At 47.7% G+C, this 26,927-nt stretch overlaps 1 protein-coding gene across 8 annotated transcripts in view; it reads right to left on the bottom strand.

Moving 5' to 3' along the window:
* The window catches only part of LOC138299904 (membrane cofactor protein-like), a 439,137-nt gene that overhangs the window by 195,873 nt on the left and 216,337 nt on the right, over positions 1 to 26,927 (bottom strand). For 7 of the 8 annotated variants that reach the window (XM_069238611.1, XM_069238612.1, XM_069238613.1 and 4 more), the window contains exon 7: positions 5,307 to 5,363. The exons of the other annotated variant lie outside the window; for it this stretch is intronic. In XM_069238611.1, coding sequence (XP_069094712.1) covers positions 5,307 to 5,363 — 57 coding nt within the window. The remainder of the gene's footprint in view (positions 1 to 5,306; positions 5,364 to 26,927) is intronic. 8 annotated transcript variants of the gene reach the window in all.

Genomic DNA, 26,927 nt, shown 5'->3' with positions numbered 1-26,927 from the left:
ATATCCACCCCCCATCCTTCTGCGAGGAGAGACTCCTACTAAAGACTTCCGGGGTGACGATCAACACGTGTCGGCTGTTATCTTTGTTCGACCATGATGTTTGGCGCTTTTTGACTATTTGTCAATGTTATCCAAAGAGACTTTGTGAATTGTGCATGTTGATATGTGAAGTAAAGGATGTCTATTTAGCTCAACTTTGTACTTGTGTTGACCACGGCTTGTGTTCTACATACTGGAGATCATTTTCTTGGTGTTTGTATATCTATAATGTATTGATGATATGAGGACAAAGAAGAAGAGTGCTCTTCTACTTTCTGTGTAACTCGGTTTGGGTGGAATTGTATCTGCCCATAACCACACACACTTTTTTGAGCACCACAGTTCTTTCACCACTTAAACTCATGAGTTATGTGCCACTAATATGTCACTGTTGCCCTATTCTTTCCGATATTAGAATGGTGTACAGTGCAGTTGCATGGTATGAAAGTGGAGTAGAGTGGCACAGAGTGCAGTAGCATACAGTGAAGTGGCAGAGTGAGTGCTGTAGAGTAGAGTGTTGCAGTTTAGAGTGCAATGACATAGAGTAGTGTCAGAGAGCAATGGAATAGAGCAGAATAGTGCAAAGCAGAGTGGCGGAGAGTTAATGGAATACAGTAGATTGCTTCCTAGAAGGGTGAAGTAGTGTAGTGTAGAGTAGAGTGTAGTGGCTCAGGCTAGAGTGCAGTGATGTAGAGTGCAGTGGTGCACAGTGGAGTGGGATAGAGTGCACTGGCAGAGTAGATTGGTGCAGAGCAGAGTGAAGTAGACAGAAGTTCAGAGTGCAGTGGTGCATAGTAGATTAGAGTGGCGTAGAGTGTAGTGGCATCGAGTGCAGTAGAGTGGCATAAAGTGGTGCAGGGTAGAGAGAAGTGCAGTGGTGCAGAGTAAAGTGGTGTAGACTGCAGTGCTGTAGAGTTGTAGAATGTAGTGGCGTACAGTGCAGTGGTGAAGAGTAGATTGGTGTCGAATGCTGTGGCATAGAGTGTACCAGTTGAGTAATGTGGTGTAGATCGCATTGACATTGCGTGCAGTGGCACAGAGTGCAGCAGTGTAGAATAGAGTGGGGTGTAGTGGCGCAGGGTAGATTGCAGTGGATTAGAGTGGAGTGGCAGAATGGAGTGCACAGAGTGGTACAGACTGGCATGTATTGCAGTGGAGTAGAGTAGACTGTTCAAGGGTAGAAAGCGGTGTTGTAGAGTGCAGTGGTGCAGAGTAGATTAGAGTGGTGAAGAATGTAGTGGCATAGAGTGTAGTGGCGTACAGTGGATGAGATTTGAGTAGAGTGGTGCAGAGTAGAGTGCCAGGCAGCAGAAAAGAGTGGCAGAGAGTGCAGTGTTGCAGAGCACAGTGGCATAGAGTGGAGTGATGCAGTAGTAGTGGTGCATAGTAGAATGGAGTGGTTCAGAGTGTACTGGCATAGAGTGTAGTGGCGTAACATGCACTGTAGAGTGGCATAGAGCAGAATGGTGCAAAGTAGCGTGCAGTGGTAGAGAGTGCAGTGTTGCAGATTAGACCGTCATAGAGTGCAGTGGTGTATAGCAGAGTGGCATAGAATGCATTGGCAATGACTGCAGTGGTGGAGCGATGTGTAGAGTAGAACAGCACAGAGTGGCGTAACGTAGCGTGCAGTGAAGCAGTGTAGAGTATCATACAGCACAGTGGCATAGTGTACAGTAGCAGAGTGCAGTGGCATAAAGTGCAGTGGTGCAGAGTTGAATAGAGTGGCATAGAGTAGATTGTTTCAGAGTGGAGCGGTGCAATGGCATAAAGCAGTGGTGTAGACAGTGGCATAGAGTGCAGTGTTGCAGAGTGGAGCAGGGTAGAGTGGTGCAGGGTAGAGTGGTGTAGAATGGCACAGAGCAGAGTGGTGCAGAGTAGTGTCATTCAGAGTAGAGTGGAGTTGCCTAGACTGGAGTTGTGTACAATTCAGTGGCAGAGTCCTGTGATGCATGGGAGAGCAGGGTATAGTGCACTTGCATTGAGTGGAGTGGTGCAGAGGAGAGCGGCGTAAAGTGCAGTGGTTTACAGTAGATTATAGTGGCTAGAGTGTGGTAGCATAGATTGGTGCACAGTAGAGTGCAGTGACAGAATGCAGTGGTGTAATGCGCAGTGGTGCAGAGCAGACTGCTGTAAAGGGCAGTGGTCAATAGAAGAGTGCATTCGCATAGAGCGTAGTATAGTTGACTGGAGCAGAGTAGAGTAGTGGCGTAGTGTGCAGTGGTGGAGAGTAGATTGGTGTAGAGTGCATTGTGGTACAGTGCAGTGATGCAGTGGCACAGAGTGTAGTGGCACAGAGTAGATTGTTTAAGGTAGAGAGGAGTGGTATCCCGTAGAGTACAGTGGTGCAGAGTAGATTAGGGTGGTGTAGAGTGCAGTGGTACAGAGTAGAATGCATTGGCTTACAGTGTAGTGGCATAGAGTGCAGTGTTGCAGAGTAGAGTGGCAAACAGTATAGTGGTAAAGAGTGCATAGTAGTCTGGGATAGAGTGCACTGGCATAGAGTAGAGTGGTGTAGAGTAGAGATGTGTAGAGAGAGGTTGAAGCGTATAATAGAGCGTGGAGTGATGCAGAGCAGACTGGAGTGGCGCAGTATGGAGTGGTGTAGTGTGGAATGGTGCAGAATGGAGAGGAATATGCATTTTGTGGTACAACACTGCCATTAAAGACATTATATCTACAAATGAAATGACCATAAAATGTATACAGATACAGTTTTCCTGCTAAAAGTATACAATGCATGAACGATAATGTTAAAAAATGTTGTCACCTAGTGTATTTATTTGTTTGGATAATATTAAAATATTTGTTTCCACTGCACTTTAGATTTACCAAAAATGTGCATAATTTGTACTTTTTTAATTCCGATATATTCTGAAATATTTGCACGGTTCATTTGAAGGCATTTAAATGTTGCTGTGTGAAGAAAAAAATAACATTGTACAGCCTTCCTCAAGCACATCCCCAGTAGCCAGCATAATTATAACATAAATCCTCTCACTTTGAAGTCAGAGTTATAAAAGTAAATACAAGTAAACACCAAGCTCCCTTGAAGACAGTGCCTGATATCTGACCTCTGTCTTTGAATGCGCAGTAAATGTGACAAGATACGAACAAGAGTTAAAGGCTTGTTTACGGAAATCCAGCACTGGTTGAACAGTACGGTAAATAGGGTTTGGGCAGTGCAAGGGACTAACTCAAGCTGGACAGCCTAAAACAAATAGAGCCAGCAAATAGAAAGCTAGGAAATGTGAATTACAGACCACAAAGCCAGTGTTAAGCCATGGGCAGAATGTATTCCTAGGGAAGCTTTACAAATGTCTCCAAGATGTTGTTTGCAAAGGCTTTGATCTAAAATAAAGAGTACTGTTGCAAGCTATGGCAATCGCACACCAGGCCATATAAAAGTCTGTTCCTAAATCCATCATCCCAAATATGATGAGACACTTCAGTATGTGCTTTGAGGTCAGCCCACATGGCCTTCCTTCAAATTCCTAAATCCAGGACAGGAATATATACAAAGCTTTTTCAGTGGTTGCAGCAATATTATGAAATATTTTTACACTGTATCGGAGATACAGACCTAGTGAACAAAGGCTTGTAACAGCTTAAAAGGTTGGCTTTTCAAAGAGTACCCTTGGTACCACTTGTTAGAGGCATGTTCTATATGAATCAAATTTAAATTCAGAATTGGCAAAGCCAATGTGTCTGGCGTTGGCTACAAGCCTTTTGGTATTCTCAATGCCTGTTTTGTTATGTCATGGTCTCTGCAACATTTTATTATTGGGGAAATTCTGACCCCTCAGCAACAAACCAAATATTGACTAAAATCTAAAATATTCTTTGGTTTAATAACACTGATTGCCACAGTAGTCCCTGGCACCGAAGAAAAGTAATTTGTCTACAGATGTTTAAATTGCAAAAGAGCAGAATGTTTTCACTCACAGGAAAGACAGCCAAGAGTTGAAGTGGCTTGACACTGCCCCATGGGGTAGTGGACTACAGAAAATGTGAATTACAACAGACCAGTGGATGAAGAGGGCTGGGTGAAAGCCCAAAAAAAGACAGAGTGAGTGTGCATGAGAGAGAGAGAGAAAGAGAAAGTGAGAAAGAGAAAGTGAGAAAGAGAAAGTGAGAAAGAGAAAGTGAGAAAGAGAAAGTGAGAAAGAGAAAGTGAGAAAGAGAAAGTGAGAAAGAGAAAGTGAGAAAGAGAAAGTGAGAAAGAGAAAGTGAGAAAGAGAAAGTGAGAAAGAGAAAGTGAGAAAGAGAAAGTGAGAAAGAGAAAGTGAGAAAGAGAAAGTGAGAAAGTGAGAAAGAGAAAGAGTGTGTCTGTGTGTGTCTGTGTGTGTCTGTGTGTGTCTGTGTGTGTCTGTGTGTCTCTGTGTGTCTCTGTGTGTCTCTGTGTGTCTCTGTGTGTCTCTGTGTGTCTCTGTGTGTCTCTGTGTGTGTGTGTGTAGTTTTTTCTTTTTTAAGGAAAATCAAAAGATCTGGGATAACACCAGACACAGAAACAAGAACACGTATTAACCCTAATCAATGAAACACCTTGACTTACAAAATAACCAAGCAATGTCCTTAGTCATTGTGCCTCTCCTTTAGCATATCACTCTATAGCTTTAATTTCTCTTTCACCAATTGTCTCCACAACCTTTCAACCTTTTTGTCTCCATACTCTTTCTATGTCAGGCTCATTCCTTACACAGTCCCTGTAGTCCAGTTCCTCTACCAATGTACTGAACTCCATGCTGCAACCCACAAAACCATCCCATTCCTCACACACCCTTATCGACTCTTCCTCATATAGTTAGTTTTACTTCTTGCGTTCAGTGCTTGCTATATAACTGTTGTAACCAGTTTTTCCATCTCATCTTCAGGTTAATCTAACCCCCAAGGTGCCAGTTATTTCGTTGGTCTCACCTTCCGTCATTTACTACTGTCAGTCACTCATTACTTGTATCCTCTTGACACTTGCCTCAATGGAAGGTAGGGAGGTGCAAAGCAACATTTTGATGTATTGGGGCGGGGGCTGCAAAATAACTGTAGGGTGTTTGTTGGAAAGGTTGATGTCAGTAATATGCAAGGGAAGTGCCCATGATTGCATAGAGAGGTAGCCACTCTAAATGCATACATTTCATCTCACTAGTGAGAAGCAGGTACAAGGGTGCACTGGTCATGTACAGGAGAGGAGGAACAATTGACTTTAGAATGTAAAATGTTGAGAAGCAGCAGATGACCCACAGATGAGGAGTTGAGCTGCCTGGTCTACTAACCTTCCTTTTCATCTGGTTTGCGAGTCACTGTCATGGTTGCAGGTGTAGTACTTGTAGCTATAAGGAGTGCAGAAGGAAGGAAGGAAAAGCATTAGTAAAAATACTGCATTTGTAAATATATTAAGACATCTTCAGTGTAATATGAAAACAAAAAAGTCTAAGCTGCTTCAAAGACACTGGAAAATAATTCAATTCATAATTATCAGCCGACTACATTCAGTGTTGGATTGGCCTCTTGGCCAGTCTAGCACTGCCAGATGGGCCAACTGAAAATGCCAAATAATGTGCCTTTTGTGGTCCCATCACTCGACAGGACCAGAAAACACAGCATACACACTGGTCCTTTCAAGTTGGCCCATTTGGCAGTGCCAACCTGCCAGGCTTCCACACTGTCCAAAACTGACTGCAATTAGAGTTGGCACTCAACCTGTCAATGAATATTTACAATAACAGGCTACTTCACTGTTGTCTTAGTTATAGGCTGCTCCACCTGCATATCTGAACTTTCGCACTGAACAGTTACAAAGTATGACTATATAGGGTTCGTTTCATATTAACCCCTTCTGTGCCGTGGACGTAATGGTTACATCCAACTGCACAGTGCTGATGTGCCGAGGACGTAACCATTCCATCCTCGGCACTGAGCTCAGAGGGAGGGCTAGAGGGGAAGCACTTCCCCTTCTGCCCGACCCCCCCCCCCCCAGGTGACGTCTGATGACGTCAGCGAGCATTTGAGCACTGACCTCATCAGAGGCCACTTCCCCTTCGAGCTTCGGAAAAGAAACGCAAAGCATTTCTCTTCCGATCATGTGATGGGGGCCTGAGAGGCTTCAGAGGGAAGGAAAGAAATTCCCTTCCCTTTGAAGTCTCTCAGAGCATTTCAGAAGCCAGATCGTAAAGTGATCTGGCTTCTGAAGTGCCCACTAGACACCAGGGACTTATTTTTTAAAAGGAAAACGGTATGAGGGGAGCGACCCCTTGGGCAAGGGTCGCTCCCCAGGAGGGAGGGCATCATTTTTCAAGGCCTTTCCTGCCTATTGTTGGTAGGCCGATCTTAGGCGCCAAGGATCATTTTTTGTTTCATTTTTTTGGTGTCTTGCCCTTAGGCTAGAGGCCATTTCTGCCACCCTTGGGGGACGATCAGCCTATTTTTATGATGCCAGTCTGTCCCCAAGGGGGGCAGAAACCACTAGACACCAGGGAGTTTTTTTGATGGCGAATTCACAGAAGGGGAGTGACCCCTTAGGCAAGGGTTGCTCCCCGGGGGGGGGGAAATTTTTTTTAGGCCATTTCTGCTCCCCCCGGGGGGCAGATTGGCCTATTGTTATTAGGACGATCTGCCCCAGGGTGGGCAGAAACCTCTAGCGCCAGGTATTATTTTGTTGTTATTTTGTTTTTTAGACGTGGCGAGCGACCCCTTAGGCAAGGGTTGCTCCCCTGGGGGGCAAATTGTATTTAGACCGTTTCTGTTCACGCAAGGGGAGCGACCCCTTATGCAAGGGTCGCTCCCTGGGGGGTCAAATTTATTTTAGGCCATTTCTACCACCCCCCCGGGAGCAGATCGGGCTATTGTTATTAGGCCGATCTGCCCCGGGGGGGGGGGGGGGGGCAGAAACCACTTAGGCAGTGATTGGTGTGTGTGCATATTTGTGTTTTCTTTAGGTGGCAGCCCCTTGGGTAAGGGTCGCTCCCCATTACACATTACTGTTGGCCATATCTGCCCCCCTTGGGTGCAGATAGGCCTATTTATGGAAGAGACCAGGGAAGTTTTTATTTTCTCCAAAATAGGAGGGTGAGGGTATGGCCATACCCCCACCCCAAATAAATGGGGCCAAAGTTGTTCTGCCCACCAGTGGGCAGATGGGGCAATTACCCCTGATCCACACACCCCTGGGGGGGCAGAAAGTCTACTAGATTCCAGGGAATAAAAAAAAAAAAAAAAAAAAAAAAAAAAAAGTGGGGTGGTGGTTACCAACCAGTATGGGCCTGGTAATGCCCCCACCCCAACAGAAGGGGGTAACGGTCTTTCAGCTCTCCCCGCACTCTAAAACATCTTATCCCACAGCAAGCAAGAAGACATTTGATTATTTTGGGTTTTGGTTTTACATTTGGATCATGAGAGCTTGGCTAACTTTCAAAATCGTCCCACTTGGAATGGTGAGAGCTGCACTTTATGGACTTTGGGACGCTGCCATGTAAAAAAAATCCACAAGACCTAGACACATCTGAAAACTAAACATCTGGGTGATTCCATGGTGGTGTGCTTCACATGCACCCGCACTATTTTCTTACCCACAATGCCCTGCAAACCTCCAACTTTGCTGGAAATCACATTTTTCCCACATTTTTGTGATGGAACCTTCCGGAATCTGCAGGAATCCACAAAATTCCTACCACCCAACATTGTTTCATCTATACCAATACAAATTGTGCTGCACTTGTCAGCCTAAAAATGTTTTTTTTCCAAACTAACTTTGGGACCAGCTTTGGTTCCCCCTCAATTTGTCACAAGCACTTGGCCACCTACACAAATGAGGTATCATTTTTACCGGGAGACTGAGGGGAACGTTGGGTGGTATGAAATTTGTCCCGGTGTGGTGATCCCACACAGAAATGTGGGAAAAATTTGATTTATTAGCTAAATTTGAGGTTTGCTGAGAATTCTGGGTAAGAAAACATTGGGGGATCCACACAAGTAACACCTCCCTGGACTCCCTCAGGTGTCTAGTTTTCAGAAATGTCTGGGTTTGGTAGATTTCCCTAGATGGCTGTTGAGCCCAGGACCAAAAACGCAGGTGCCCCCCGCAAAAACAGGTAGTTTTGATAATTTTGATAATTTTGATGTGTCCAGATAGTATTTTGGGAAATTTCCTTTTGCGGGCAGTAGGACTACCCACAAAAGTGAGGTATCATTTTTATAGGGAGATTTGAGGAACGCTGGGTGGAAGGAAATTTTTGGCTCCTCTCTGATTCCAGAACGTTCTGTCACCAAAATGAGAGGAAAAAGTGCTTTTTTTGACCAAATTTTGAGGTTTGCAAAGGATTCTGGTTAACAGAACCTGGTGAGAGCCCCACAAGTCACCCCATCTTGGATTCCCCTAGGTGTTTAGTTTTCAAAACTGCGCAGGTTTGCTAGGTTTCCCTAGGTGCCGGGTGAGCTAGAGGCCAATATCCACAGCTTGGCACTTTCCAAAAAACAGCTCTGTTTTCTTTGTGAAAATGTGATGTGTCCACGTTGTGTTTTGGGGCATTTCCTGTTGTGGGCGCTAGGCCTAACCACACAAGTGAGGTACCATTTTTATCGTGAGACTTGGGGGAACACAGACAAGGGGCAATAACACTTGTTTTGCTGTTCTTTCTCTACATTTTTTCCTTCAAAATGTAAGACAGTGTATAAAAAAAGACGTCCTGTAATTCACATGCTAGCATGGGCATCCCGGAATTCAGAGATGTGCAAATAACCACTGCTTCTCAACACCTTATCCTGTGGCCATTTTGGAAATACAAAGTTTTTTTTTTTTTTTTAACCTATTTTTCACATTTAATATTTTATATGCAATATGAAAGTTATTCAAATTATCATAAGGAATTTAATTAATTTATGTACAAAGTGAGTAAATAATGTGGATAATTTTGCAATCATAAGATCAATTTTGGTATAGCCTATGGGCCATTCTAGACATTCCAAGATGGTGCTGATACTTGCACACTGTGGGATAGTTGGGTAACCGGATAGTCCTTCTTTTATTTTTGTCCTTATGTGTATACTGGGTGTGGTATATAGTTGGTTTGTGAGACACTCAAATGTTACGTGATCAATGCTACGGCTGAAACGCGTTGTTCTGGGAGGAAGCATTGGTGAATAAAGCATTTTGGATTTCCATTTGGTGTCCGGGAACTCTCTGCATGTAATAGGAGGTTTGTTGGCAAAATATATATAGCGCTTGGTAATACAGGTTCTGCCAGTTCATAGCGCTGCAAAGCAGGTGCCATTCTTAATAAAATCGCCATAATTTTTTTGCAGTTAAGCTGCCTCTTGTGTTATTCTCTTTGTATACAGTCAATGTTTTTAAAATTTAGGCTGGTATTACCAAAGTAGAGGAATAATTCCTTTACAAGTTTAACACAAATAAATGTATTTTTTCTTTGCTCCTAACTCTCTGGACCCCCTCACTCTCTGGGTTAAATGCCATGAAGGCGCCTCTTTTTGGCTTGTTTGCTACTATAAAAGTCTACCTTAACACACTAGAAAGGGTTGCATCTCTAGGGTATCACAGCCAGTCTTGTAGGAATGAGGCTAAAACAATCTTAAGATGGCGGCTTTGGGTCCTCTGTCTTGAAGCAACAGGACTGGGAGGGTTGCTGTGGCACCTGTACATCCAATTTACAGCACCAATAGCTCTAACTCTCACAAATGCAAGGCCAATTGCATTGCAAATGCTTGTTGTTTACTTTTTGTGAAGCTGCTGTTTCTGGCAGATTATTCAACAAGCAGGATTTTCAGACTGTAGTCAGGTCTCTACTAATTGAAAACAAAAAATAAATATAACTGGTTACTTCAAAATAATTAAAGTCTGAAACATGGGCCACGTCTCTACAAAACAAAAGAATAACTGGGTGTCATGCAAACGACCTTCTATAGAAAGCTTCAAGACCACCATTTTTTTCATCTGCTGGCTCAGCCAGCAGTACAGGGAGGGGTGGGGCTGGGTCACGGGAAGTGGGAGAGGAGTAGGAGTAGGAGTACAGAGTGCTTCTAAGAGTGCAGGTGTGTTTGGCCGGCTGTCTCAGGATGGCCAAACACACATGCACACTTAGGTTTCTCCAGCCTGGCTGTGCACAGACCACAGGGCTGTGTCCGAGTGGCAGTCACCACCACTCAGACCATTCCTGACACTAGCTTTAGCATAAAAGCAGCACCAGGATTGCTGGGAAGCCTGTGCTAGTGTCAAAGTGACACTACAAGAAGAGAAGCAATGAGCAAGGTGGCAAGAGCCAGCAGCAGTGGAAGGTAAGCGTCTTATTTTTTTATTTCTGTTCTTTCCCCATCCCCTTTGTCCCTCCCCACCCCCACTGAGATTTGCAGCAGCTGGCGCTTATCCTAAGCAAAAGTAATGAAGATGAATTTGAATAAACCAGTAGTGGGAAGAAAAGCAGAATCTTTACAAAAAAAATTACTGCATGCTACATAAAAATATGCATCCAATGTTATACACAAATTTAGATTGTACAGTATATGTATATGATATACACCTATACTTTCCTACGCCATTTGGTCACCTGAGACTGAATGTTAAATATTCTATGTAAAACAATAAGAATGGTGATCACGAGTATTGCACTCAGGCAGGCAAGACAGCGAGTGAAAAATGTATTTCAGACCCTCATCTAAGCCACTTTACAACAAGAAATTCAAGCCTTTATGTATATTTAGAACTTCGAATGATACAGAGATGCGAGGTCTAATGGGGAACAAATTACGAGTTTCTATTTGTAAATAAATATACTGTGTGAAAGTTGACAGTGATATGCCCACACAAGCAACTACACAGAACCCAAATCACAGATCCATGATCTAAACATTGAGGCAGCACGAAGTGCCGTAGCACTCTTTGACCTTGATGGACGTCAACCTTGAGGCATACTATATTTCAAGGATGCTACAGACGTCTGACTATGCAAGGAAATGCAACTTAGTGACCACTTAGGCATTCTAAGAGAAATGTTCACCACACTACTGTAGGAATCTGTGGATCTCTGACTGAAGTTGAACGCTTCCACCTAGATTTGAGTCACAATACGGCACTGACAGAGGACAAGAATGAAAATTTAGCCAACCATCAAATGTCTTTAATGTTATGGATGTCAGTTTCCTGGCTAGCAAATCTATCACCCAACCAATCACATTAGCACATCATATCCTTTTAAGAAGCTGATCCAGTCTAGCAGTCTCGTCTCTACCATTCTTCTCTACCATCATATACCATTCTCTACTTGTGGAGGAATCCTACAGTTACCACCACCACCCCTTCTAGGACACTTAACTGCACTACCGCTTAAGAGGCAAACAGAAATTACTTATTGTGATTACTAATATTAAGGGATTTGTAGAGCACAACAGCTACTCAAGGAGCGTCCGGAACTGGCAGTAAAGGCTGATCCCATACTAACAAGGGAGCCTAGAACGTAGACCCGAAGAGCCAGATTTTGAAGTCACTCAAAGATCTGGATGTCCTCAGTGGCGAGGAGCTGTAGTGGGAGGGCATTCCACTCCTTGGCAGCCAGGGTCTACACAATTCAGACATTTGCTTGCAATGTAGCAACCAAAGAATATTTTCATACTACCATCCTGTAAGAACAAGCTGCAGCAAATCTTGTTGTTACCCATCTCATGAATATGTAACTCCATTTGTAGTTTTTCAAATTAAGTAATTTGTCAGTTACCAGGAATAAACACATTAGTGGAATTATAGGAGTAGGAAATCACTAGTTTTGCTCCAACATCTGAAGATTAGACAATGTCATAGTTTTTCTTTCAGATTTTTCCACTGCAAGTACATAGAACTGGTATAATATAGGCAGGTACACAGTAAAACAAGCACAACATCCAATTGTAAAAAGTAACAATTCATGCTTAATCAATGCATACATTTTACCACTCTTCACTAATTGTTAATCCTTCATGGTAGATACAAAGGGGTGGTGGCAGAACAAGGAAAAGATGCATTTAGAAACCAAATGTTTTTTACATCTAAAATCACTCAAGCATGCAGGTAACTTCTGATATGTCATGAAGTCGTCCTACGATATGTACCTTTCTCATTTCATCTGAAATTTAAGTTCAAAATTTAGCACTCCATCAACACCACTACATATCTACAACTTTAAACTTTCCTGGGGGACGTGTTCAACCAAGATGGCTGACTAGTTACCCTCTCTGGAGCTCCTGCCGACCATTGCTCATATCCTGGACTATCTGCCCTAATTTGGGGCCATCCCCCCCCAGCCCGTATAATAGGGGAGAGGGGTCAAGGCTCCCTCTGCTAGAATGCTGAACACCCAGGGAGCTGTGGGTGGCCTTGACAAGTGGTGCAGCCTGCCCCATGCAGTGACCGAAACTCAGAGACAGCCCTGCTGAAGAAAGCCCAGCACTAGATGAGGACTCTGGGGAGCGCGGCCAAACACTGGTTGGTAGCCTGGTAAATGAGGGCGAGTTGATGACATTCTGGTGCCAAGCAGCTCTTAGGACTTTGTCAGCCTGGGGCCCTGGGCACATTGACCGCCTTCTCAGTCACTGGAGGGGTAGATGAGGGCCAGCTGTTACCACTGTTTGGGATCCTTTGCCCTTTGGTGACACCTTTTTCCGTCTGTGGGGCCAAGTGATTTATCTTGTGGTGTTGCCACAGTGGGTCTGGAGGGGCTATTTGTTGCCTTGCACAGCACGCCATATTCCTGGATCTCATGGGGGATGACCCCGCTTGGTGGAAATATCCCCTTTTGAGACGGGAAGGCATAATCAGAGATAAGCGGAGGGCACTCTGTGTGGAAGGCTGCCTCCTAGTGTCTGGGGTGATTGTATATTTTTTTTTTTCAACTTTACCTCTCCAATAATAGACAATTATGCAGGGACCAAACAGCTAAATAGCTGTGGATGACTGCGGCCCCCTGGCCCCAGCTTCACTGACCATGGTAAAGGACAAAGCTGCACAGACTGGTAAGTCCATTAAAATTATCAGTTTCACCCGAGCCGTTATGGCAGTGGATCCACCAAAAGACAGGGGCACTAAAAATCCCAAACCCCGCCCCAGTGATATTACAGATCAAGTCCTGTCACCTTTACTGTCAGATGTGATGGCAGCCATTAACGGCTCCCGTACTGAGCTTGCCACTAAAATTAATTCAGTGACTTTTGATGAGAATCTCCTGCGAATGGATCTTCAAAATGTGGGAGACTGGGTCAGGGTCCCGGAGGAAAATGTGTGCTGCAACATGATATGACCTTGTTACTAGAGACAGTGTCCTCACTACAAAAATTTACAGTGCATATGGAGGAACAGGTAGAAGACTCCGAAGGGAGGTCCAGGAGAAATAACCTCTGATTTATAGAATTTCCAGAAAAGGCAGAAGGACGATTGGTGAAATTATTCCTGGAGAACTGGATAACCGGTACCCTGCTCCATAAGAGAATTTCAATATTTCTCATAGTGGAGCGAGCCCAACGGGCACTGATGCCCCACCCAGGCCAGGTACATCGCCGCATGCCCTTATAGCGGACCTTTTCAATTTCAGGTATGAGGCCATGTTATGACATGTCAGGTCCATGCACACCTCCTCCCCCCCACACATATTTGCAGGACGCCAATTTCAATATTCCCAGACAACATCCAAAAAGTGCAAAAACAAAGCAAAACTTTTATACAGGTTAAAAAGCACCCGAGAGACCGCAACTTAGGAAAGTTTAATGTTTCCCATGAAGTTAAGGGTGGTCTATGAGGGGAAAGTCTTTCTTTTTCACATCTGAGGAGGCAAACAACTGGCTACGTGCATTACCCAAGCCTGAAGTTGACGAGGGAAGACATAGATGTCATGAATGCACCAGGACATTCAGCCAGACTAATGAAATAGAAAAAATGATCAACGGTATGGGGTACCTCCAGCATGAAGGGCCAAATTGTTGTCTGTCTGGATGGCACCCTTATGGATGAGGGTGGGGCGCTGGTTTCCCAGAATTCATTACAATGGCACTGCAGTGATCCGAGTACAGTCAGTGACAACACTATTGTGGGTTCCTCATAATGGATATTCCTGAAACAGTGAGTAAGACCCTTCTGCGTGGGGGTGTGAAAAATATTGTTAATTCATATATGTGTGGGGAAGTTTATATAAGTGTAGTTTTTTCTTCTTTCTCACTTTGAGAGAATAAATCACTGAAGACCAAAGTGGTTATCATATAAAGTGGGGTGGACTACATGCATATGAAAAGTTATTACTGTTCCAGTACGACCAATAGGAATTCATAGGGGTTTGGGCAAAGGGGGAGTTGCTGGAGTGCTTTGGCCTAATGGCACCTGTGCCCTTTCCTTAAGCAGTACCATTGGTTGCACAATTGACACACCCCTGGCACACAGCCAAGTCCCTTGTGAAAGGTACCAGCGGTACCAAGGGCCCTGCGACCAGGGAGAGTCCCTAAGGGCTGCAGCATTGTATTGTTCCACACTAAGGGTCCCGTCACTAAACACATGCACACTGCCATTGCAGATTGTGTGTGTTGGTGGGGAGACAAAGTAAAAGTTGACATGGTATCTCTCACAGGGTGTCATGTCCACAAACCACTGCCAGTAGCGTAGGTAAGTCGCTCTCCTAGCAGGCCTTAAAGCCCTAAAGCACGGTGCACTATACCACAAGTGAGGGCATAGCTGCATGAGCAATATGCCCTTACAGTGTCTAAGTCCATCCTTAGACCCTGTAAGTTCAGTGTGGTCATATTGAGTACATGTGCTGGGAGTTTGACATTACGAACTCCATAGCTCAATGATGGATTCACTTAAGACTGGGAAGTTTGGTATCAAACATCTCAGCACAATAAACCCACACTGATGCCAGAGTTGGATTTATAGACAAATGCACACAGAGAGATGCCCCCTGTATTTCACCCATCCCTCTAGTGTAGGGCTCAATCAATCAATCAGTATTTGTAAAGCGTGGCTACTCACCCCTGAGGGTCTCAAGGTGTATGCCAGCCTGCCACTAATAGACCAGTTACTGACCCCGTGGGGTGGGATCCTTTGTACTCCCTTGGATCAGGGACTGTTAGAAATGGGGTCTCTAGTTGACAGTCAGTTTACACCCTGTCCAAGTAGGGACCCTCACTCTAGTTAGTGTAAGGGAGATACACAGCTCAATAACCCCTGCTCACTCCCTTGGAAGCTTGCAAAAGCAGTCAGACATATCTCAGAGGCAACCTGTAAAGCATTTGTATCAACACACATAGTAAAAGTGAACACCACAAAAGGAATCCACACCAGATTAGAAAAATAGGCAATATTCATCTAAATCAAACAAGCCCAAAACAACAAAAATCCAAAATACACAAGGAAAGATTTGACTTTCTAAAGCAAAATGAGTATTAACCCATAGAAAGCAAAAGATGTGTTGTTTTAGCACAAAGTACCTGGTATGCGTCAAAAATAAAGCCGCACAGACTAGCGTGTGTCTGAAAAGCAAGTGATACGTCAATTCCTTATGCGCAAATGAGACTGTGCGTCGATTCTTTCTCCACCGGACAAGCAATGCGTGGATTCTTTTCTCGCAGGGAAGGGATGTGTCGATTTCCAGACAAGGAGCCTCAGGTCCGTGTGGTGATGGTGTAGATTTTGACACCCAGGGTCAATGTGAGGAAAATTCCAACACGCTGTGCAAAGTGGTCATGTTGAGAACAGGCGCTGCATCGATTCAACGGCTGCCAGGCAGGCACTGCCTCAAATTTTCATTTGCGGGACAGGCGCTGTGTCGATTTTTCTGATGCGCACACAGCAGTGCTTGGATTTCCCCCACAGGTTATCAGCTTCAGCTTCTAAGGGCCCAGGGACTGGATTTGTTACCACTTTACAAGTCAGGACTCAACAGAAAAGCCTAGGCACTGACAGATGAAGTATTTGCTGTCCCTGAGACTTCAGAACAGGGCGGCAAGCTCAGTCCAAGTCCTTGGAGAAACTTCACAAGCAGGATTTCAGAAAGCAAAGTCCAGTCCTTTCCCTCTTAAGGCAAAGCAGTAGCAGCATGCCAGCACAGCAAAGCAATGGGCAGGGTAACATGTCCTCCTCAAGCATCAAGCTCTTCTCCTTGGCAGAGGTTCCTCTTGACACAGAAAGTAATCTGAAAGTCTGGGGTCTCTGGATCACTACTTGTACTCATTTCTGCCTTTACAGTAGGCAAACTTCAAATGGAAGTCTGTGTAGTGCACAAGACCCTGCCTCTTTCTTGCCCCGCCCCAGACACACACTAGGGGGTTAGAGACTGTAGTGTGTGAGGGCAAGCACAGCCCTTTCAAGTGCATGTGTCATCTCCTCCCTCCCACTCTAGCTCAGGAAGACTTGTCACGATATGCAGTACACACCTCATCTCTCTCTGTGTCACTGTCTAAAAATTAATTCACAAACATCCCAACTTGAAAGTGCTGTGCTTGCCCTCACACACTACAGTATCTAACCCCCTAGTGTGTGTCTGGCGCAGGGCAAGATAGAGACACATTCCTAACCTTATTGGCTAACATCCTCCAGAACAAGATGGAGAATTCTGCCCGTAGGGATCCACCTCAGCTCTGGGTACCCTAGGGGTGGTCCTAGCTGGGATGGGCACACCTCCTGGTGTTTACTAACTTTCCCACCGGACCAGCCGCCGAAAGTGGGGCTTGATCGGGGGGGGAGGGCATCTCCACTAACTAGAATGCTCTGAGGCAGTGTAACCTGAGGCAGGCGCCTTTGAGGCTCACTGTCAAGTGTTGCAGTTCCTGCAAGGAGTGGAGGGGAAGAGTGTGAAGCACCTCCACCTACAGCAGGCTTTGTCCCTGTTAGACCTGGCAGCTCTTGGTGTGGTTTCACTGTACTTTTTGCGTTTGACCTTCTTTTTTTGGACCCTGTGCTGTAATGTGTTTTTGCTGGTTTTGATACTCTGGACACTTTATCACTGCAAATCAGTGCTAAAGTGCAAGTGCTCTCTGTCTAAAAGATATTGGTAATTGGTTTTTCATGACTGTCACATTTGATTTACTGACAAGTCCCTAGTAAAGTGCACTATGGGATCCTGGAGCCTGTAAATCAAATGCTACTAGTGGGCCTGCAGCCTTGATTGTGCCACCTATATGAGTAGCCCTGTAAACATGTCTCAGACCTGCCACTGCAGTGTCTGTGTGTGCAGTTGTGCACTGCCAATTTGACCTCGCAAGTGTACCCACTTGCCAGGCCCAAACCTTCCATTTTACTACATGTAAGTCACTCCTAAGGTAGGCCCAAGGTAGCCCCATGGGCAGGGTGCAGTGTATTTCAAAGGTAGGACATGCACTGTTGTGCTTTACATATTCTGATACTATTCTGATTCTGAATGTGCCTCTATCCCCAAAGGGAGTGGGCACAGGAAGGGTGTAGCCACCCACAGGGACAGTGGTCATTGTCTCCAGCCCTCTGGCCCCTGTAACTCCCCTAAATTTAGTCTTTTGGGGCACCCCTGAACCTTGCTCTTCACATTTCTGGTGAGCTAGCAAGAAGAAGGACTTAGGAGCAGCAACAGCAGAGAAGACTCCAGATGACTGGCTTGGCCCCAGTCCTATCGGCCTGTCTGCAGATTCAAGATCATGCTAGAAGAAGACGACCTGTCCTGCAGGTCCAGCAACCTCTACAAACCCCAAAAGGACTGCCTGGTTACTCAAGGACCTCCACAGGACAGCGGCCCTGTCCACAAAGAAACATCCAAGAAGGACTCCCGAACTGCCCCGGATCCGCGCATCCTTCCCACTCTGCACCGGATGCACAGGGCCAGAGTCCAGGTAGCACAACAGACACAAGAGAGTCCCCAGGCAATTTCGACCTCAAGCTCACCCTGGTTGACCTCTCCTGACCAACACTGATGCCTACAGCTTATATCCAGAACACCCCCCCCCGACCCCAACCGGATCCGTTGAAGATTTCCAGACTCCTAAAAGTACCCTTGCAGCCCCCTGGCAACACAATCAACAGTCCAGCAACATCCAGCGTACTCTCTGCTTTCCTGTCCAACAGTTGGTTTTCTTCAGTCGGCTCCCCAGACCATGCCTGCAGCATCTTTGTGACCCTCACGGTTCCCCCTTTGAAAAGCGTAGGGCGCCCAACACTGTTTGCACCCTGCACCCGGCCACCCCTGTGCCCCTGAGGGTGTGTTTGGTGCTGACCTCTGCCCCCCCCCCCTGTGCTGATCTAACACTCATGTCTGTGCCCTGACGTTGAGAGTCCTTACCTGCAAGTCGTTTCTTTCTGCGTGCCCCCCTGTCTCCATAGGATTCAATTGGGCGCCCAACACCAACTTTGTCCTCTGCACCTGGCCAGCTCCTTGTTGCTGTTGGTGGACCCTTGGTGTCTTCCTAAAAATTGCCCTGTGGACACCTTAACCACCGGAGGCTGAGCTCATAAGTCGAGTACCTACCTCCAAACTGTGTTGTTACTTTTCCTCCCCTAGGATCACATTACTTTCTATGAGGGATTGCACTGTCTTAATATTTGAAAATGAAAATTATTACTGACCTGTAAACCATTTTACCCATGAATTCTAAACAAAGTTTATTTGATACTTGAACGTTTACTTACCTGCAACAAAGATCCTTTTGGTTTTAGAAATAATATACATAAAAAATTGGCCTGGAATTAGTCATTGAGTGTGTACCTCATTTCTTGACTGTGTGGTTACAACAGATGCTTAGCACTACCCTCTGATCAATGAATCAATCAATCACTGCATTTGTAAAGTGCGCTACATACCCGCAAGGGTCTCAAGGTGCTGGGGAGGGGGGGTGCTACTGGTCGAAGAGCCAGGTTTTGAGGAGACTTCTGAAGGCCAGCAGGTCCTGGGTCTGTCGTAGGATGGTGGGGAGAGTGTTCCAGGTCTTGGCGGCGAGGTAGGAGAAGGATCTGCCACCGCCAGTGGTTTTTCAGATGCGGGGGACTGTGGCGAAGGCGAGGTTGGCTGAGCGGAGGCTTCGGGTGGGGGTGTGGAAGCTGAGTCGGTTGTTGAGGTAGGTGGGTCCGATGTTGTGCAGTGCTTTGTGTGCGTGGATCAGGAGCTTGAAGGTGATCCTTTTGTTGACGGGGAGCCAGTGCAGGCCTCTCAGGTGGAGTGTGATGTGGCTGCCGCGGGGGACATCGAGGATGAGTCGGGCCGAGGCGTTCTGGATGCGTTGGAGTCATCTCAGGAGCTTGTTTGTAGTTCCTGAGTAGAGGGCGTTCCCGTAGTCAAGTCTGTTGGTGATGAGTGCCTGGGTAACGGTTTTTCTCGTGTCGAGGGGGATCCATTTCAAGATCCTGCGGAGCATACGGAGGGTGTTGAAGCAGGACGCAGAGACGGTGTTGACTTGCCTGGTCATGGAGAGAGTGGAGTCGAGGATGACCCCCAGGTTGCGTGCGTGGTCCATGGGTTCCAGGGCCGTGGCGAGTGACGTGGGCCACCAAGAGTCGTCCCAGGCTGATGGGGTGGGTCCAAGAATTAGGACCTCTGTCTTGTCTGAGTTCAGCTTCAGTCTGCTGTCCGTCACCCAGTCGGCTACGGCCTTCATTACTCGGTGGAGGTTAGTTTTGGCGGTGTGGGGATCTCCGGTGAGGGATATGATCAGCTGGGTGTTGTCGGCGTAGGAGATGATGTTGAGGTTGTGTTGTCGGGCGAGGTGGGCAAGGGGGGCCATGTAGATATTGAACAGTGTCGGGCTGAGGGAGGATCCCTGTGGGACGCCGCAGATGATCTCAGTGGTTTTGGAGCGGAAGGGTGGGAGGCGGACGCTCTGGGTTCTGCCGGAGAGGAAGGATGTGGTCCACGCCAGGGCCTTCTCTTGGATACCGGCGTCATGGAGGCGTGCTGATAGGGTGCGGTGGCAGACCGTGTCAAAGGCTGCTGATAGGTCCAGGAGGATGAGGGCGGCTATTTCTCCTTTGTCCATCAGGGTCCAGATGTCGTCAGTGGCGGCGATGAGGGCGGTCTCGGTGCTGTGGTTACTGCAAAAACCGGATTGGGACGGGTCCAGGATGTTGTTGACTTCGAGGTAGCGGGTCAGCTGTTTGTTGACAATCTTCTCGGTCACTTTTGCCAGGAAAGGGAGCAGGGAGATGGGCCGGAAGTTCTTGAGGTCCTTGGGGTCGTCTTGGGCTTCTTCAGAAGGGCGTTGATCTCTGCGTGCTTCCAGCTTTCTGAGAAGGTTGCTGTCTCGAAGGAACAGTTGATTGTTTTGCGGAGGTGGGGCGCGATTGCTGCGCTGGCTTTGTTGAATACGTGGCGAGGGCAGGGGTCCGATGGGGATCCGGAGTGGATGGAGTTCATGGTTTTGATGGTGTCTTCGTCGCTGACGCTGGACCAGACGGTCAGGCAACTAGTGCGAGTGGTAGTCGCAGGGGTGGTGGACTCAGTGGTGGGTGCGGGGGGGGGGGTCGGGGTTGAAGCTGTTGTGGATGTCAGTGATCTTGTGGTGGAAGAAGGTGGCCAGGGAGTCGCACAGGTCTTGAGATGGCGGGATGTCGTTGGTGATGGAGCTGGGGTTGGAGAGTTCTTTCACGATGCTGAAGAGCTCTTTGGTGTTGTGAGCGTTGTTGTCTAGGCGGTCCTTGAAGGCGGTCTTCTTGGCAGTCCTGATGAGTTGGTGGTGTCTGCAGGTGGCGCTCTTGAGGGCTGTGTGGTTGTCTGGTGTTCGGTTGTGGAGCCATTTCTTCTCCAGCTTCCGACAGGTGTGTTTGGAGATCCAGAGGTCCTCGCTGAACCAGGCGGCTTTCTTGTTGGTGTGGTTGTAGAAGTCTTGAGAGGGGCAAGGGTGTTGGCGCAGTCGTTGATCCACTGTGTGAGGTTGGTCGCTGCGGTGTCTGGGTCGGTGGGTGGTCTCAGGGCAAGGGCGGTAGTCAGTTGGTCCTCGGTGACCTTGCCCCAGCAGCGCCGTGGTAGCTGTTAGGTGCGGTGGTGTGTGGTGGGTTTTCTGAAGGTGAAGTGGACGCATCTGTGGTCGGTCCAGTGTGGTTGGGTGGTGTGGTTGAAGGAGACGTGGGGGCTTGCGGAGTAGATGGGGTCGAGCGTGTGTCCAGCGGCGTGAGTGGGTGTGGTTACGAGCTGTTTGAGTCCGAGGTTGGCGATCAGGGCGGTGGAGTTGGCGTCGTCGTTGTTCTCGAGGTGGAAGTTCAGGTCCCCGAGTAGGATGTAGTCCATGGAAGCGAGGGTGTGGGTGCTGATGAGGTCTGTGATGGTGTCACTGAACTGTGGGCGGGGTCCGGGAGGTCTGTAGATGAGAGTTCCTCTGAGGGTGGTGTTGGGGTCGGTGTGGATCTGGAAGTGCATGTGCTCGGCGGTGGTGAGGGTGTCATCGGTGTTCGTTGAGATTTTGATGGAGTCTTTGTGGATGATGGCGATTCCTCCTCCCACTCCGTTGGTGCGGTATCTGCAGGAGATCTTGTAGCCCTGTGGGATGGCTATGGCGATGTCTGGTGCTGAGGTGGCGTTCAGCCAGGTCTCCGTCAGGAAGGAGACGTCGGGGCGGTGGAGCCTAGGAGGTCTCAAAGTTCGATGGCGTGCTTGCGAGCGGATTGGGTGTTGAGGAGGATGCAGCGGAGGTGGTTGCGTTCTCTGGCTGGAGGTGTGGAGGGTTGGATGCTGGTGAATCTGCAGTTCCGGCAGGTGAAAGGCCCCTGGGTGCATTTCGGGGTGGCCCGGTAGCAGGAGTGGTCTCGTCTGGTGTTGAGTGCGTGGAGGGTGCTTGCGTCGTAGTGCAGTCTGGCGTTGCGGGTTCCAGGGGTTCTGGTGCTAGGTGCGGTCCAGGCGCGGACAGGCGCAGACGGGCTTGCCTTAGGCGCGGCGCTTCGCGGCCTCCATATGAGGGCAGAGGGAGGGAGGAGCATCTGTGAGGTGGGAGTGGGGTGGCCAATGGGAGTGAAGGGGGCGGGGCAGCAGGGGCTCAGCGGTGAGGGAAAAACCAGGGGAAAACCTGGGGAAAAAACTGCGGGAAAAGACGGCGGGAGAGGGACAACAGAGCACAGGGGTACAGAAAGCAAAACACAGGGGCACAGAATGAAAAAACGAAGTGGCACAGAAGCCAAGCGCAGGGGTACAGAAAAAAGGGAGCGAGTAGTCAGGCGGCAAAAGCGGCAACGGAGGTTCAACCCACAGGGGGCTGCATGGCAGATGGGGGGAGCGACCTGCCTGGTGACAGGGTCAAGCTATAGGCATATAGCTTAACTGCTCGACCACAGTACCACAAAAGAGAGCATTAGTATTTTTGACATAGCCTTTGTAAAGCCTCTGGGGATCCACTGGACTCTGTGCACACTACACCTCATTTTGGTATAGTATATACAGAGCCACTTCTTACAGTATGGAGAACGGATTGTTCTCATCTGTCAAATGTTTGGTGGCTGCCTTGGCTGGGCATTGTGAGGCTGTGGTGGGCGGTCCTGTTCTGGAGATTTGAGTGTTTGTTGGATCTGGTGCTGCATGATAATGCTGGATGACGTGTTTAAGTTTATAACATGCTTTTGGGGTACTACATTTCTAGCCTTTGGAAGAGATGGAGGGGACCACTGTACACATCCTCATATTCAGGATTGCCGCGTGGAGTCATTATTTCCCGGGGGTTCCCTTTCATCATAAAGGACATGTAATTGATCCAAAAGGGTGCTATGCAATCTTGTTTGGTACCTTGGATGGGCATGAGCTGTTCATGGTGAATGTGTATGTTCCTAATAATTATTGTGCTGCTGATTATCAGTGAGTAACAGTAGCTGCAGGGCCATACCTGGCAACCATTAGTATCTTAGCAGGGGAGTTGTAATTGTTCCCTTAATTGGTCAATTGATCGCACACCACCAAAAGCTCATACCAAACCAATCATGACAAGAACACTAATAAACATGATGGAGGCTACTGGAGAGATAGACACCCTGACACTAGGACGTACTCCTGCTATACGCCTGCAATAGGGACGTACAGTCACCTACACTATTCTCTATGATTATCCAAACTTGTGCAGGATGCAAAGGATATTTCTTACTAGGCCCGATATTGGTCAGAGCATTCCCCAATCCAGCGGTCCCACTTTAGCGACACAGAGCGGAAGCACTCACGGACCCTCACATTTGAGGCAGATATCAGGGAGGCACTAACGCACTACTCTATTGAGAACTGGGCAAGTGCAGGAAGAACTTTGACTGGAAAGCCATGAAGGTAGTTATCACAGGCGTCTCAAGACATCACATGGGGTTGGAACACAATTGGAGAGAGACCTTACTTGCTGGGAGTCACATCTGGGCGACCTCAAAAAGGAGCTCCCGACACAACAGTCTAAACTTGTGGAATGGAGCTAAACATGTAAAGACTTGCTAGTCAATTGGCATAGACTTGAAAAGTACACATATAAGGCACACCTCCAGAGGTTGCATGCAGAAGAGGATAAAACAGGAGTGATGCTAGCCCATCTTATTAAATAAGATGAGGGTAGGGGACTAGTATTGCTGCTTCGGAAAACTGGGGAAGTCTAGTTCATTCCCAGATAGCCATTAATAAGACTTTCCATGCCCATCTCAGTGCAACTTATGCAGTATGGGATGATGACGCCAGTGACCATGGGGTCACTTTAACTAGAATAGCTCTTCCATGCCTGACTGACACAGACAGCTCACTTGAGGAACCCATCCGTCAAGATGAGATTCTGGCCAACATTAAAAGCCTGACTAAAGCTAAATAACCAGGAGGTGATGACCTCTTGACTGAATTATATCTTAAGTATTGGGATCTAGTTGTAGAAAAACTATTAGAAGTATAACTGGAGGCTCTCCAGAAGGGAAATCTACCAAACACCATTCGTGAGGCACTAGTAGCCCACCACTTGTCAGGAAATTAATGACTACATGCTAGCATTTTTGGACATTGAACAATTTTTCGACTCAGTGGACAGAGAATGCCTATAGCAGGTACTGGTGAAGGTGGCTTGACCCAAAGTATATAACCTGGATCAAATTGTTATATGCTGCTCTGGGAACCAGGGTACGCATGGGGGGGGAGAGTTGTCTCCAGTAGATTCCAATTGTTCATGGCACTCGTCAGGACTGTCCCCTGTCGCCCCTCCTATTTGTGCGGACAATGGAGCCACTGGTGGTGTTTGCACATCGTGCACTTGGACCCTGGGGCAAAATGAGAGTGGGCAATTTTACCAATGTCATATCCTTGTATGCTGACAATGCCTTGGTGTAGTTAGGAAATCCAGAATACTCAATCCCCATACTTCTAAACATCCTTCAGATTTTTGGAGAAGCCTCGGGCTTCTATGTCAACATAAAATATCTCAATTATTCCTGCTGGGATGTTTAGGCGGGTCACCGACTGCCGATCTTCCGTAGGTGGGGCTCCCGCGGGGCCAGAAGGGACAAACCACCTATGGATTAGAAGAACAAGTTACTTACCTTCGGTAACGCTTTTTCTGGTGGATACACTGACTACCTGTGGATTCCTCACCTTATGAATTCGATCCTTGAGCCAGCATCCGACGGAAAGTCTTCTTCCTAGCTGTCTACGAGGACGTCATAATGGCACGGCTCCGCGTGACTCCGTCTGACGTCAACGTGCCAATAAGAGGTCCTCGTCGGCGTACTGACGTCAGTTTTTCCTTTTTCCGTGCTTCGACGCCAACGTTTTTTTCTTCCTGGCCCGTTGGGAACTGTAGCGATCTCTTGAAGTTACAATGTCGCCTCCGAAGAAGTCTGGTTTTAAGCCGTGTAGGGAATGCGGGGGTCAGATGTCAGTGACCGACCCCCATTCGGACTGTATTTGGTGTTTAAGCTCCGAACATGATGTGGAAGGTTGTTCTTCGTGCCAGAGCATGAATCCGAAAGCTCTAAAGGAACGCGAAGCAAAGCTTTTCTTGGCCAAGGCAAAGAAGAAGGTACACAAAAAGGTTTCTTCTCATGCTTCTCCCAAAAAACATAAGAAGCGGCGTCATCGTGACTCTCTGCGCCGTCATGACTCTCTGCGCCGTTCGGAGCGGAGCCGATCAAGGAGTCGTTCGAGGTCGAGATCTCGTTCGTCACAGTGCCAGAGGACGTGGAAGATGAGTCCTACGGTCACGCCTCAGCCGGAGAGTCCGGAGTTGCCACCGGCGCCTTCAGTCTATGAGGTCACTCAAGGTAGTCCTCGCTTCTCACCGGCGCCGAGGGATCCTGATGTTCCCCAGATATCTACACAGCAATACCCGGCTTTCCCGACTCCAGGGACGGATCCGGCCGCATTTTTGAATGCGATGTATGCTGTTTTTCAATCCATGGCCCCTGCTGGTGCACCTGTGGGTCCCACGGGGCCATTGGCATTCAATTTGGGCTCGCCGGCGTCGTACAGGGCTGCTCCATTCATGCCCTTCTGCCCTACAGAGCCTGGTGGTCCGGCGCTGGGGGTTTCCCCTGGCAGGAGTCCTTCGCCTGGGACAGTGGATCCGTCAGCTTCTCATCCGACTTCTTCTCTGCGCCATCCGGCGTCATTGATGGCCTCATCCAGACCGGCTCCATCTCCTTCTGTTCATTCGGCGTCGAGGAGGTCATCTGCCGACTTCGGGCCGGCGTCGGCTCCGGTTGAATCTGGGAGCCTTCCCGAACCGGTTCGGGGTCTGAGATCATCGGCGTCGATGGAGTCCTTGTCGACGCCGGGTCTGGAGACACATTTAAGATCTCGAAGGAAGGCGTTGAGGCTTCTGGAGGAAGAGGAGTACAGAAGGCTTGAGGAAGGTGAGATAGAGCCTTTTGATGATTTCCAGGGACTTGCCACAGCAAGTGGTTTGGATACTTCCCAGGAGTGGGACATTGCTTCTCTGGGGGAGTTTACTGAGGAGGCCACCTCCTTCCATGCTGTGGTGAGAAAGGCAGCTGACTACCTGGATTTGCCTTTGTCCACGGCAGAAGTTAAGACTAACCTGCTCACAGAGGTTCCTCATCCATCTTCCTCCAGTGCTGACCCTTTGTTGCCTTTTAATGAGGCTCTGACTGAGCCTATTACAGACCTATGGAAAAAGCCGGTGAGCTCTCCGGCTGTGAACAGGGCAGTGGCGAGAAGGCATAGAAGTGCCCAAGGAGATCCTGTGTTTCTATCTCGTCACCAGACTCCGGAGAGTTTGGTGGTTCAGGCATCATGTTCTGCAAAGTCTGCCCTAGGTACATTCCCTGGTGTTCCGACAGACAGAGAATCCAAGAGGATGGAGCAATCCTCGAAGAAAATGTTCTCCTCTTGCAGCATGGCCCTAAAAGCTACCAATTCCACATGTGTGCTGGGCAGATACATCCATGCCCTAATGGACTCTGCTAAGGAGATGGCAATGGATCTGCCACAGGAAGTGCAAAAATCTTTTGGGTCCTTTTCTTGGCCGCGCAAGCTGCTGCACAGCAGATTATTCAATCTGGCTTGGATACCACGGATTCTATTGCCAGGGCCATGGGAACATCAGTGGCTACGAGAAGGCATGCCTGGCTAAGATCTTCGGGTTTTTTGTCAGCTGTACAATCTACTTTAATGGACCTTCCATTTGATGGGGAAAAGCTGTTTGGGGACAAGGCAGACTCTGCCCTTGAACGGTTTAAGGACTGTCGGGCTACAGCTAAGTCCCTGGGTTTGCAGACCCCTATTGCTTCATTGTACAGACCTTTTCGTAGGTTTTGAGGGTTTGCTAGAGGTTCTGCCTTTCATAGGTCTCAATCTTATGCCCAACAACCTGCCAACCCGCCCTATCGTGCCTTCAGAGGGCGAGGTAGGGGTAGGGCTAGAGGTCCAGCCCAGCAGCTCTCTTCTTCTTCATCCTCCTCTGGTGGACAACAGCAGAAGCAGCCCTAGTTTTTCCCACTTTATCAGTCATACTTCTCCTGTAGGGGGAAGATTGAGTCT

The sequence above is a fragment of the Pleurodeles waltl genome, chromosome 6 (assembly GCF_031143425.1).
Source record: "Pleurodeles waltl isolate 20211129_DDA chromosome 6, aPleWal1.hap1.20221129, whole genome shotgun sequence".
Lineage (NCBI taxonomy): Eukaryota > Metazoa > Chordata > Amphibia > Caudata > Salamandridae > Pleurodeles > Pleurodeles waltl.
Note: the sequence above shows the minus strand (reverse complement) of the source record. Positions and strands in the feature narration are given on the sequence as shown.